General features: G+C 35.5%; 1 protein-coding gene across 1 annotated transcript; it reads right to left on the bottom strand.

The window, feature by feature from the left end:
• Positions 1–6,884: 6,884 nt before the first annotated feature.
• Positions 6,885–12,100, bottom strand: LOC129443912 (B-cell receptor CD22). Its single transcript, XM_055204168.2, has 10 exons — positions 11,993–12,100; positions 11,214–11,564; positions 10,884–11,132; positions 10,450–10,707; positions 10,102–10,347; positions 8,954–9,041; positions 8,765–8,855; positions 7,936–8,022; positions 7,710–7,796; positions 6,885–7,519 (listed from the first exon to the last, which is right to left on the bottom strand). Exons 1-10 carry the CDS (start codon positions 12,045–12,047, stop codon positions 7,421–7,423), a joined length of 1,611 nt encoding a protein of 536 aa, XP_055060143.2. The 5' UTR covers positions 12,048–12,100; the 3' UTR covers positions 6,885–7,420.
• Between the last annotated feature and the right edge of the window lie 3,271 nt (positions 12,101–15,371).

Genomic DNA, 15,371 nt, shown 5'->3' with positions numbered 1-15,371 from the left:
TACTTACATTTATTTGCACATGTTGTAAGGAATACCCACAATTCTTTGTGCCTGAATATTTTTATTTTTTAAACTTTATCACAGAATAAGAACTGATAAGAACTTTAACTACTTAAATATTTGTTAGCAAAATGTCAAAAAGGTTTAAGCTCTTATATTATTGATGTTGTTTTGTTGTAAATAATAATTTTGTGAAGTCACCGTTCAGGTGATCAGTGTTTCTTTACATGAACCCTGTTCAGAACATTGTATTGTAATTCTTTCCACAGTGCTGATAATGCATGTCAGAAACACAGTTTATGTGCGTTTCTGTTCCGAATCAAGTTTATTCAATGGCTGACTTGTTGTCAGTCATGAATTGTGTGTTATAATGCCATTTATAACACTTAAAAGAACTATGTCCATATTAATATGTTAAAGAAAATAACAAACAGAAAATACGATTTATTTAATATTATTAGGACAGCAATGCTTAAATTTAAAAAAAAACCTAATAGACTTTACCTAAACAATTAAAATAAATCTAACTTCTAAATAAAATAATTAAGTAACATTTAATTAATTATTAAACATATGTTTTATCATGCAATTTTAAGTAAATTTTATTAGATTTTAGTAGGTAAGTTTTACTTATAAAAAAGCAGTACATTTTACTTAAAAAAAGTTCGTGCAAATTGTTACGAGGATTTTTTTAAGTAAATTTTACAAGTTGTTTTTTTCAGTGTAGACAAATCTTCTTTCTGATGTGACGTGTAAGTCAAATGGATATTTACCACAACATTTATCACATTAAATCTCCAGTTTGTGTTTGTTTCAGATTCCTTTGAAGTCACCACTATGGTGATTAGTGTTCCCTTTAGTTAGGCTTTTGTCCCTTGACCCTCACAGAACTGGCTCTGCTCTTTTAGCATTGCAACAATGCTTTTGCTTATAGCAATTACAACTTGTTTGTTGCTTGAGGAAGGAGAATTGTCTATGTTGTCATCTAAGCTTGGTTGTTTTTATGTTATGCTGCCTGACATTTACATATGAAATGATGAAATAAGAATAAAGAACTGAAATGTATAAGAGTGACACTCTATGATGATCTAAAAACACACTGTATTGAATAAGATTGCTTCAAATGAGTCAGCTGTGGTTTTTGCTTCAGAGATATCAACACTTTGGATACAAATCTCAACAATGGTGAGAGTAAATGTTAAGAAAGAGCTTTCTACAACCCTTGCCATAAATATGGAAAATTCCTTCATATTTACACAGTACTTTGTCAGTTTTTTTACGGATTTTTTTTAGAGTGCACATGCCCCGAGCGTTTCTGCCAATCACAGCACTGGTGCTAGAAATCGAACCTTCCGCCAGCTTCTGGCAGTTCGAGCTCACCATTGGTCAGGTGAGTAGCGGAGATATCGTAAGATAGGAATGTGACTGTTTTTGAATGCAGCTCGAAGTTTTTCGAGCGTTGAAGTGACGTGTTTTCGTGTCTTCACGTGCCTGTGGCATGACTTTCTTTTTTGTGCCAGTTTCACATTTTGTTTACTCAAATGTTTTTCCTTTTTGCAAACCATTGTTGCTTAGGATTGGGGTTAGATTTGTGGTTTTCCTCTGATTTTTTTTCGGCTGTTTTCACGCGAGGATAAAGTTGGGTTTGGCATAAATGCGGATGTCATTTTAAGCATTGGTTTATATGTTTATTAGTCAGATTTTTAAACTGGTTTCGCTTGTGGTTGGGTTTAGAGTTGGGTTAGGGGGAGGATGTAATTTTCTGTAACAGAAAGTTGTTCTAACCCCAATCCCAATCGACGATGGTAAGAAAATAGGAAAAACTATTGAATAACCAATATGTGAAACTGGCACGAAAAAGAAAGTCATGGCACGGTGCGCGTGCCCGCGCGTGCTTGTGTGTGTGTCTATGGTATTACTTTTGTGTCAATATTATTCAATCAAACATACAGTATTTGAGATTAAAACTATTAAATTGTCGTAAAAAAATTATTTGCATTTAAAAAATGTTATCTTAAAATTATTTTAGTTACAAAATACAGTAATTGTTAACCAAATTTTTTGCAATATGAATTTTTCTTTGAGTAGTTTCATCGCGTGTCCCTACATTTTGCTCTCTGCTACGCTGTTTTTGTTTGCGGATCAAAAATCTTTGCTTTTGAGTCAAAAAGTTTTGGATGCAAGTTACAAGCGTCTCAGTGGGAGGGATCAACCTAGTTGAATGAAAGACCCGTTTCTATTGGCCACTACTGTCACCATTTGGCCACGCCCACCACGGAAGTCTGCCTGTAGAACGAGGAGAGCGATGCTCTGCTATGCAGAGGTGTCAAATCCATGTGCCAGGAGTAAAAGTCCTCTCCAGTATTTTGTTCCAATCACCTGGATTTAATTAGCAGTTTTTCAGCAGGAGCTGACCTCCTGACTCGTTGGTGTTTTAAGCCCTCAACGAAGCCTTCAAGGCAGCGCTGCCTGGAAGGCACTCCCTGTGCCCCGAGCGTTTCAGCCAATCACAGCACTGGTGCTAGATATTGAGCCTTCCGCCAGCTTCTGGCAGTTTGAGCTCACCGTTGGTCAGGTGAGTAGCGCAGATATGGTAAGATAGGAATGTGACTGTATTTGAGTTCAGTTCGAAATGTTTTGAGCGTTTAAGGGATGTGTTACTGCGTTTTCACATGTCCATAGCACAATTTTTTTCGTGCCAGTTTCATGTATTGGTTCCGCAATTGTTTTTCCTATTTTTTTACCATTGTTGCTTGGGGCTTAGATTTGTGGCTTTCGTCTAATTTTTAGAATGTTTTCATGCGAAGATAAAGTTGCGTTTGGCATAAATGTGGATGTCATTTTAAGCATTGGTTTATATGTTTATTTAACAGAATAAACCAGGAGTTGGGGTTAAGGTGAGGATGTCATTTTATGTAACAGAAAGTTGTTCTAACCCCAATCACAAGCAATAATGGCAAGCAAATAGGAAAAAGAATTTAGCAACCAATACGTGAAACTGCCACAAAAAAGCATCTGCTGAAAAACTGCTAATTAAATCCAGGTGATTGGAACAAAATACTGGAGAAGACTTTTACTCCTGGCACATGGATTTGACACCTCTGATAGTCACAATTATTGTGATCAGTTTTTGTTTTAGTAGGACTTGACTCTTAGTTGTTATGTTTCCAAATGCTATAATTTTGTACATTTAAAACATGTTGGGGCAGTTTCCCGGACAGGGATTAGACTAGTTCTAGATTAAAATAAATTTAAGAGCTGTCCAAACTGAAAACAACTTGCACTGACACATCTTATAATACTTCAGTGCCCTTTGTTATGCCTCAAAATGCACACCAGTAATGTTTTTATTAAGACATGTTTGTTAAAACTAGTTATATTTCTTACTCCTGGCACATGGATTTGACACCTCTGAGCAGAACCACAACAACTACAAAAAATAAATAAACATTTCTTGGTGGAGCTAATGTACACTGCAAAATCCCCAGTGTTAAATTAACATTAACACTGCTTAATGTTTATATAGATCCACACTACAGAGTGTTAAAAAAGTAACACTTGAAGCATTTTACATCTTACATCTTACTTGTAGAGTTATGGTTTAGATGTTTCATTTAAAGTAACCACTATTGTGATCAGTGGTTGTTTTAGTTGGACTCTTGACTCTTTGTTTATTTTTTCTGTTTGCTATAACTTTGTGTGTTATATTTGTTATGGTAAAGAAGAGACCATGTTGCAATTCTGTTATGGTGGTTGATACGTATGTCGAACATCTAGAAAATGTATTTATTCATTCAGTGTTTGCTCATTTAGCAGATGTATTGGTCTCTCTCAGTAATGTGATGCTACAGTATGATATCTGGCACTCTCACGCGGTTCATCATTCTGAAGATTTTGAAAGAATGTGTACTTAGATTAACCATGCTGTAACTTAAACACACGAACATCAAGTCTCACAGTATGAATCTCAACAATGGTGACAAAGAAAAATGCCAAAATGTTCATGATTTTTTTCCATGCCGCAGTGCATTCTGGGAGTTCTGGATAAGATTTGTTGATACCCAGAATGCATTGCGGCATGAAGCTTTTCATTTTATGGTCGCCATTGTTGAGATCCATACTCTGATTCTTTATATTTGGGTGTCTAAAGTGGACAACAGTTAATTTTGAACTATACAGTATTTCAACTTTCTTTAAATGACAAACTGATATGAGAGTGCCAGATGTCATACTTCAGTATCACATTACTGACAGAAAAATATTTTTGGTAAGCAAACCAAAATAGCATGTCAGTTTTTTTACATAACAATCAACACTATATCCTAACAACCACCACCGCCGTCATAGAATCACACTGGATACTTTTGTCTCTTTTGTTGCCTTAACAAACAGGTTTTAAACACACCAAGTTACAGCAACCAGAAAACAAGTCAAAAACAGTAAAGAGTAAAGAGTCCAACAAAAACAACCACTGATCACAATAATGGTGACTTTTAATGAAACAGCCAACATCTAGACCTAAGTTAATAAATAACTCTACAAGTAACAGAGGTGGGACCTTCAAGTCAAAATCAAGTCTCTCAAGTCATAAATCCCAAGTCATCAAAGAGTTCAATTTCATGAGATAATTGATTAATTATATGGTGATTGTGCATTAATGATGAAAACCTGTTATTAACAATCAACATCACTGAAGAAAAGAGAAACACAAGAACTACAACTAACTTCAGCCACAGCTGTAGAAGGAATTAACAGAAAAAAACAACAACAACAAAATGCCACCATAAGAATGGTCAAGGTTTGCTTTAGTTGGTCTCTTGACACTTTTACTAATTTAAAGTAATTTGTTTTTAAGCAACTGTATTATTGCTTTGCTGAAGCAAACTGCACAAAGTCACCATGATTGTGATCATTGTTTGTTCTAGTAGGACTGTTGACCCTTGAGTTTTTGCCTGTTAAGTTTTTTCCTGGTTGCATTACTTTCTGTGTATAAAACACATTTGTTATAGTAATGTAAAATTAGGTCAATTTTGTGGTGGTTAGTACATAATTAAAAATTATCATCTAGTTAATTGATTTACTCAAAAAATTATTTTCTTTCAGTAATGTTTATGAGATACAGTGCTTTCGCAGCAGTTTGTCATCAAGGATTTTCAGAGTATGAATCTCAACCATGGTGACAATGGCTGCGTCCGAAACCGCATACTGTATAGTAGGTACTGAATTAGATGAAGTACCTACTTACTTGGCGTTAAAACAGTAGGTACTGTATAGTATGAATCCTGGTAGTATGAATGAGATTCGGACGTACTACATCCGCCATGTTGTTACATCACGTGACATACGTCGTCATCACGTCGTGTCATTTCAGCGCGAAAACAGCGGCGTGCCTCTTCTCCTTCGTTGGATAACTCCTCGTCCGGGGCATCATGGGATAGTGAAGCGTCCATCGTATGCACACTGCAAAATCTAACCGGAAGTAGTAGGTCATCCGGGTACTTTTCGCATACTGTTTTTCGAATACTATGTATTCGGACATACTACTCGCCTCGCCTACTGCTTTTCGCGTACTATATAGTATTTAGTAGGCGGTTTCGGACGCAGCAAATTAAATGAAAAACTGCAATGCATGCTGGGTATTAATGAATAACACATCTCATTCTGGACTCCCAGCATGCACTTTTTACAATTTTCTTGGTCACCATTGTAGAGATTTGTACTCTGATTCTTGATGTTTGTGTGTCCCAAAAACACAGCGGTTAATTTTGCCCATGGTTTCTAAAAAACCTTTGTGACAAACTGCTGCGAAAACACTGTGTCTCATATACATTATTGAAAGAAAATACATTTTTATGAGTAAATCAATAAATTAGACAATGTTTTTTTATTATGTACCAACCACCACAAAATTGAACTAATTTTACATTACTATAACAAATGCGTTTTATACACACAAAGTAATGCAACCAGGAAAAAACTTAGCAAGCAAAATCTCAAGGGTCAACAGTCCTACTAGAACAAACAGTGATCACCATCATGGTGACTTTATGCAGTTTGCTTCAACAATGCACAAATGTTTGCTGTAAAATAATACTGCAGTTGCTTAAAAACAAATTACTTTAAATTAGTAAAAGGGTCAAGAGACCAACTAAAGCAAACCTTGACCATTCTTATGGTGGCATTTTGTTGTTATTGTTTTTTTCTGTTAATTCCTTCTACAGCTGTGGCTGAAGTTAGTTGTAGTTCTTGTGTTTCTCTTTTCTTCAGTGATGTTGATTGTTAACAACAGGTGTTCATCATTAATGCATAATCACCATATAATTAATCAATTATCTCATGAAATTTAACTCTTTGATGACTTGGGATTTATGACTTGAGAGACTTGATTTTGACTTGAAGGTCCCACCTCTGGTCTGTGTGTGTGTGTTCATGACTTGCAGTGTGTTTGTTCACTACCCACTGGGATGGGTTAACTGCAGAGGTCACTGATGGTAAACTGATGGACACTGGAGTTTTCTTTGGTGAATCTGTATATAAAAGTATAATTTAATCTTATTTGGTTCATTGTATGATTTACTTACTCAAATGTATGCGTAAATACAATCTAACTTTATATTATTTTGAGAATTAAAATTAGAATGATCTGTTTATAAAAAACAAACAATCTGAAAAAATAACACAAAGTGGATTTCGAAATCAATAAACAATTGTACATATATAAAAAATGTATCAGTGTGTACTTACATTCAACACTAAGATAAACATCGGGACAGGACAGAAGATCAACAACATGAGAGAAACATCATTTAATGTCTTTAATATCAGATTTAAAAATATATTAAAAAAAACATCTGAATTCAGCGGAAGCAACGCGGAAGCAATGTACACAGTGACAGTAAATATTAATGCAGACAACATGAAAAATGTGACACACATTTCAAAGCAATTTATGAGTATTGATCCATATAGTCACATATTTCTCCATTCTTTTAAAAACATAAAATGTCACATATACTTATAAAAGAAGTGCCTGAGAAACTTCCTGTCAGGCAGGACAATGTAAAAATGCTAAATGGCATTAAGTAACCTACTCTCAGCCTCAGACATCACACATGAACTGTTGGCTGAATGCCTGATGCATATGGACCACTTAACCAGAAACAGTTTAGCATGTTCAAAGCCTTCCTCTGATTGGTTGAATTATACAGGATTTCCGGGACAACACAAAACCCAAAATGTATGTAAGTTTCACAGTATGAACTTCAGAGGCGTGTGAATAAATCATAATGCTTATTATTACAAAACTGTTGTAGCCCCATTTACACACTCACTACTGCTAAATTATCAAATAGATGACGGAGCCTGATGCTAATAAGAAACTGAAATGTCGCAAATCCTTCCTCGAGTCTGATGAATTCTTTCACTCTTTATAGAAGAAGACGTTTGATTTGAAATGATCAGATGCAAAGGACCTGCCCGGGTCAAAATTCATGTATATGCCATCACTGGGGCCAGCAGGCTAAAGGAAAGAGACAGAAAAACAAAATCATAAGGCCATTTACCAAAACGCAGTTAATACCTCTGACATTGCCCTGTAAGATGTTAAAATATATTGCCTTTGTTGTAAAATAAGTATAACAGATGCTTAAAGATAAAGATATAAAAACAATGCATAAAATAAACGCAAGTAGTTTATTATATCAACTTACAGGTGTATCCGGTATACAGTACACATCTTCGGAGGACGCGTGTACTGTGTCATAACTTCTGTATGTGTCATATCTGTCGTCAGCTTCCTGTCAGGAAAGAGAAAGAGAGAAATCATTCACATATTTTTCACATATTTTGTATTCCACTGTTCACTCTGTTTTTGTTTATTTGAAAAAGTCTGTTTAAAAAAAACAAACATAATGATAGCTTCACATCTTGACTTACTGCTGAAGATGAAGAAATACCCTCCTCCTGAAAGACATTGCATGCAGGGATGAAATTTGTGTATGCGTTGTTGCCAAGGTCATCGTTCTGTGAAAAGAACAGGACTCATAAAGGAAACTTTGACATAACTGTGACATAACAGACGCAGATGATACTTCCTGTTTGATTGATAAATTGAGCTTATGTTCGTTTGGTATTTTGCGAGTTATTTACAATTTAAGTTGTTGTGCCTGGTTTTACACATTCTTTTTTTTTTTTTTTGCTGATTTATGATTTAGTCACACTGGCCTGAAGTCTCATTTATAAAGCATGCATATGCACAAAATTGGACTGGAAACGTGTGTACGCCAGTTCCCATGCAAAGGTTGTGATCTTTAAAAAACAATCTTGTTAAGAGAATGGGCTTGCAGGGTGGGATCTGAGGATGATTAATGGATGCACACTTGAAGGTGATCTGTGATTTATAAAGAAAACTTTTCATTGCTTAATATTTTTTGGTGTATGCCATTTTTGTCTTTTGTGCATACGTAGACTTTTAGTAAGGATCCTATGCACAGTTTTATAAATGAGACTTTTGGTCTTTCATTATTGAATTATTAATGGTTAGACATTTTTTTATTTCTTTTTAAATCTTGTACATTTGGATCAGTGGTCTGACATCCCCTTACATTTATGCATTCAGAAGATGCTTTTATCCAAAGTAACTTACAGTGCTTTACAAGATATATAGATTTACAATACGTGTGTTCCAAGGAATCGAACCCATCACCATTTGCGCCACTGACACAATACTCTACCAGTAAGTGACATGTTCGTATTGAAACTTTACCATCTTCGCCAGTCTGACTTCATATTCTGTGTCATTGTCCTGCATTCCTCTAATGTTATTAGTTCTTTGTTTTTTCTTCCTGTGTGCACAACTGTTCAGTAGAAACAAATCAAACATGTTTAACAAAAACATGCATGCTTTGTTGATTCGAATATGTTTTGACTGTATAAACGAGATCAACTTACTTACCTAAAGAACAAAATTATGAAAACAAAAACTAAACCTCCAAATGCACCTATGCCCCCAGCAATTAAATACAAAGGTATGTATTTTCCACCTGTAGAGAGAGAATTGAACATCTTGTTACACGATTATGCCAAGCTATTGTGCTGACATGACCCTGTTATGGTTATGCAGGAAGGGCGGGGGGATCTACAAACTAAAGTAGGTAGTGATCAACAGACTGATGGCTGCAAAGGGGATACATAGACAAATGACTGTGAGGAGTGATCTACAGATTGAGGCAGGGAGTGAACCACATAGTGGTGACTGCAGGAAGCGATCTACAAACTATTGTAGGGAGTGATTCACACAGTGCTGACTGCAGGAAGTTATCTACAGAGAATGGTAAGAGTCAGTGTTGGGGAAAGTTACTTTTAAAAGTAATGCATTACAATATTAATTTAGTCCACAATAAAGTAACTGAATGCGTTACTTAGTTACTTTTCATGGAAAGTAATATGTTACGTTACTTTTGGGTTACTTTTTCTTAAAGGGGTCATAGCGTGAAAATCAAACTTTTTTCATGTTTAAGTGCTATAATTGAAAATGTGATAGACATCAACCCAGTAACTTTGTTTGGGTAAGCCATTTTCTACAAGCACGTGAAAAATTAGGTTGTTCAGATTTCGCCTGTTTTGTGAGGTAGGTAGCAAGGTGAATTACAATAATACCGCCCCCTTTATCTGCACTATCCAATCACAGACCTGCAACTTAGTGCAGAGAGAAAGAGAGAGAAAAGAAGGACTTGACAGCACAATTGAGTTTCAATTACAACAAACCACCATCATTGTGATCAGTGTTTGCACGTCATCGGCTCATTTGCATTTTAAAGGACACACCCAAAAACGGCACACTTTTGCTCAGGCCTACAAATTTGCAATTTCAACATGCTATAATAAATGATCTATATGGTATTATGAGCTAAAACTTCACATAAACACACTGGGGACAGCAAAGATTTATATTATATCTTAAAAATATCTCATAATATGACCCCTTTAAGATCTAAAGACTGTGGAAGGGAGTGATGGACAGACTCCAAGGAGTGATGTATAGACTGCATGGAATTATTTAAAGACTTTAGGGAGTGATGGACAGACTTTAGGAACTATTACCAAGTATTACTGCAACTGCAGCTGATCTCTGAAATCCGTGTTTATTCTCAGCCACACAGTAGAACCATCCATTCTCCATAGCTGTGAAAATCTGTCCAGACCCAACAGATGATGTTTCATTTTCCTTAAACCAGGTGTAGTTTTGAACCGGTGGATTTGATTCACTGCTGCAGATCAGATTCACAGAATCACCCTCCATTATTTCACCAGATCCATTCATGAACAATGAGACATTCCTTGGTGGGTCTAACACAAAGTGAAATCACAAAACTTATAACCATTGTATAAACGTATAACCATTGATGGAGTAACTCTGTTGATCTATTGCTGAAATTACACTTAACTTACACATAACATTTAAAATCACAGCTTTTGAGTATTTCCATCCAATTTCATTGAAGACCTTGCACTTGTATTCTCCACTTTGATCTGATCTGATACTTTTGATGCTGTAGGTCTTTCCAAATCCTACAAATAAGTTTCCCCTAATCCATCTGTACTGGTAAACAGGTGGGTTAGCATCACTGCTGCAGGACAGAGATACTGAATCACCTTCCACTATTTCACCAGATGGACTTATCCCCACCAAAACTTTCCTTGGCGAATCTAAAAGTAACATTGGGGACATTGTAAGAATCAAAATAACAAGAGAGGGTAAGGTTTTATCATTTCGACCTTGTTTTTTCTTAATCTGAACATATTAACCAAAAATGCCTTTTTCCGCAACAGTCAAACCAACAATCATTTAGGATCATTTTAAAAATGATTTAAAATGAACTTACACATGACATTGAGATACAGAGCAGATGATATGAGTTTGTTTCCCTGTACAGAACAGCTATATCTGCCTGCATCCTCTCGTGTAACTGACTGCAGGATGAGTTCATTGTTTCTTTCTTTTCTCTCACTTAATGACTGTGTGTTTTTAAACCAGATAAATGTTGATCTGTCAGGCAGACTGCATCTGCTTTTACATGTCAGAGTCAATGAGTCTCCTTCTTTTACTCTCTGCTGTGTCTCCACCTGCAGATCTTAAAATAAGAGAGCTCTGTGCAAGACTTTGTCTACTCCTGATGAAACAATAAGATGCCATTCACTAATAAAGAGATTACCTGTAACTGTAAGAGTAACTCCAGGTGTGCCTGTCCATTTTCCATTTGTTATATTAGTGATGAATCTGAAATAATATTTGTGTGAATCTGTCTTTCTCAAATCAGTCAGTCTGATGGCGCAGCGGTGATATTTATCTCCCAGATACTGAATCCTCTGACTGTATTCAGAGTCTTCAGACAGATCTAGAGGCTCTATGCCTGTTGGGGTTGAATTTTTGGTCCAAAATGCTTTGGTGATTTCATATCCAGCAGGGTATTTATAAGTGCAGGGGATTATCACAGATGAGCCCTCTAGTGCACAGATCTTTGAAGAGCTGTAATTCACAACCCAACCGACATCACTAGAAACCCCTGAAACACAACCATTACCATACTACAAATCAGTTTTCATAAAAATACAAATAACAGATATAACTTAAATATTTAAAGTCACAGTGAAATTGAAATGAAAAACTGTAATTTGTTTAAGATGATCTCTCTTTATTTTTGGTCATTTGGTATATGCCAGGTGGGCAGGGTCCGGACAAGATAGCAGCGATTAGCAAATAGAAACCAACTTCAAACTATCCAATAATTTCTCAATGGACGAATTCAAGTCAAGCCCTGCCTTTTTTTCATTTCACAAGCCAGATATACGACACCACAGGGATGATAAGACAATTGCTACTTTCACTTCATGGTGACTTTAACTTCATGAAATACGACGATAATAATCCAGCTGGAAGAGTGTATGCTTAAAAACAACTTTATTTAAAGTGAGTAAAAACAGGCTGACTTACCTGGAAACACGAGCAGAAGGATCAAAGGAAGAGGAGGTGCTATTTTGATTGACATCTCTATAGCCACACCTACAGAGCGATTTACAACTATTTTGTTGTAATATTTAAAGAAAGTGATTATACACAGGCACAATACAATCTAAAAACCAGTACGGTCAAAGCTCCTGAATGTTTGGGGATTTTCATTTATGCTTTCACAATTTTTTTATACCAAATATATCAAATTTAAGTGATTTTGTGCGTAAAACACGCAAAAAAAATTATTTTTCTTGAATTTAGTGTTTAAGAAAATTTTCAAGATGTTTTTGCTTATACCACTGGCAGATTTATTTGCTTATTTTATGCACAAAATCACTTACATTTGATATTTTTGGTCTAAAAACTAGACTTATTTTCTTGGGTCGTTTTGCACATTATTTAAAGAATTTTTTGATATTTTTACTGAAAACAAGACAAAAATTCTAAGAATTTTTTTCTTGAAAATCCTTTTTTGCAGTGTATAAACTTCCTGTGGAAAAGCTGATATGACTAATTGAAAACAAAAACTTATATAAACTGTATAAAAATGATTGACGGCTGATGGCTTTTTTTCGAGGGCGCACAATGCAAGCTCGTCACAACATGTATTTAGTCCATCATGTGTGTGGTTCATCATGTCAAAATATGTGTGCCATCATGCGTTATGTCAAAATACATGCCTGCTGTGCCAGATACTCACATAATCTCATGGGTAATCAGAGTTTACTGATAAGTTAGTCTCTTGCGAGTATTTTGTGAAGGTGAGCGTCTCATTTATCATAAACCCTTTCGACATGTATGCTGTTGAGTCCTGCAACAGGTCAGGTACCCACGGGTACCCTCATAAAAGTGTCTAAAACAGGTGGATTGTGACATTCCTAAAATTCATGGGCGGGGATGCAGGCGGATAAATAACTCAGTGCGGGCGGGTAGTAGCGCAAATGAAAATATATGCAACATTTGTATGTCTAAATTACCATTAAACACGCAACCTATGACATGTGACCCATTACGTCACCACCACTGCGATAGTGCGAACTTTGTTGATGCTTCTCGTTGCCTTATTGGAACAAGCGTTGTATAATGTTTTTCCGTTGATGGCCAGAAGCTGGGAATGTCTTCTTTTAGAAAGCATTTCGAGGCTTGTAGGAGCACAGCAGGGGTTGTGTAGGTAGGTTGTATTTTTTTTGTTGTTTTTTCATTAATAGGTCTATTTGTGTATAGTTATCAGGTTCCATAGCCTATTTAGGTGCCGATGGTAGGCTACTTGAATGGCCCAAAACAAAGTGCACTTTAGCCTGTTTCATGTGCCCATTCATGACGCTGTTGTGATGTTGAGAGAGGTGAAAGATAAAAAAATAAAGCACTTTAATTAGAATGATTTTAGTGTGCGTGATTTATGCATGTGTACGGGTACGGGTCGTGTGGATTTAATTTGATATTATCACAGGTGGCAGGACGTATCTGGTGCTAAACTTTGGGCTGGAGCGGATCTCCAAAAATGGACCCGTGCAGGACTCTGCAGCAGGCATGTATTTTGATATGACACATATAGTTTTTCTGAATTGCTAAGACACTAAACCCCTGAACCATATTCATAGTGGCCTAAACCCTTTTGTCAAATCATGCACTCTTTTTGCAAAACTCTAAAAACAAACTTCTCACTAAAACACACATTTCACACTGCAATGCACTTGTTTTATAAATGCTAAACACAGGCAGGCAAAATTTGAACACAACTACAACACCGTTATCATCGAGTAAACACAACAACACTGTTATCTAATGGTATTGTTTACCAATTGTGTGGATTGGAAACAGTCTGAGAGGTAGATGAAGAGTATGAGGAAGAAAAGACAACCGAGACGATGCAATTGGCAAAATTTGCAGTTGGATTGCTGACTTTATACAAAATACAAGTGCTGCTTACAGTAATATTGAAAACTTACTATTACTTGCAGTACTTACAGTAAAGTATTCACTGAACTTAACTTGTGATTATAGATTTTTAACAGTATTTGTCAAGTGTGTTGTTATGTACAATAAACATGTATTTTTCTGTAAGCAGATGTCCTGGATGTTGTGTTTTCCATTTTTAAGGTATGTCTAATGGATTCTCTGTAGTGTTTTATATTATAGACTTATGTGTGTATGATTTGAAGGCTTAGTTTGATTTTGAGTACAAGTGAATGGTTTTGAAGGAATTGTTTGATTTTGCTGGAAGAGTCAGGGGTTCTGTAAATTTTGTTTAAAATTGGGATTTGTGTTTAAGGTTTTGAGAAAATGAGTGTTGGTTTCAAAAAATGTGTTTTAGCAATTCAGAGAAACTGTAATGCACATGGTTCACATGACACAACAAACACATTTTGAATTTTTGCCCCTCAGAAGAGAAGCACCGGCCCCCACTGAAAAGGAAATTGTATTTATTGACAACTATAGTAACTCTTTCATAGTGAATTATATGATACTAGGAATTAAGCAGAATTTTTTGACAGAATTAACGGTCAAAAATAGTCCCTGTCACTGAGACGTTGCGCTTCCAAAAACATGCTCCTTTGCACTTGAAGAGTTCCTATTTGTACCTCAAATGCAAATACTGGTACCAAATCTATACATATATGTACATAAATGGTACGTATTAGCTTTACAAAGTGTACTACCCCAATAACAGCTATAGGTACAATATTTTGACCATTTCTTCTGACAGTGTATAAAAATAAAAGTGCTTTAAAGGTTCTTCACAGCGATGGCATTAAAAGAACCAATTTTGGTTCATCAAAGAATTCCATTAAAGATTCTTTAAGAACCACTTCTGAACTGCCTTATTACAATCCGAAGAACCTTTTTTAATACACCACAAAGTACCTTTTGTAAAATAGAAAGGTGATGTTAAAGAGTCTTTATGGAACCATTTAGCCGAAAAAAAGGTTCTTCTATGGCATTGTAAAGCACCTTTATTTTTAAAGTGTACATTCTAGACAATAAAGCATAAACTGATATTATAAAGCAAAGCAGTTTTAACGTGAATAAAATTTGACTTGGGTATTAAAAAACTTTTTATGTACAGTATTTCTTAATAACCAAAAACTTATTTTTATAGTGAGATAAAATAATTATCTTTTGAAAGGTACCACATATTATGCAATACTGCGCCACTATTATACATGCACGCTTGCACATATATGTGAAGTCTTTATAAAGTACTTTCTTTGATCTTTTAGATATTTTTAAATACATTAAAAATTATTTTAAACAACATATCAAAGAATGATGCTCTTACCTGTTTAACTGAAAACCAAGGAGAAAATTACTGATCAGAAGAGCATTGTGTTTAACAACCTCTGACCAGTTTGTGGTTAAC

This window comes from Misgurnus anguillicaudatus, chromosome 3 (genome assembly GCF_027580225.2).
Source record: "Misgurnus anguillicaudatus chromosome 3, ASM2758022v2, whole genome shotgun sequence".
Classification (NCBI taxonomy): domain Eukaryota; kingdom Metazoa; phylum Chordata; class Actinopteri; order Cypriniformes; family Cobitidae; genus Misgurnus; species Misgurnus anguillicaudatus.
This window is presented reverse-complemented; position numbering and strand designations above follow the sequence as displayed.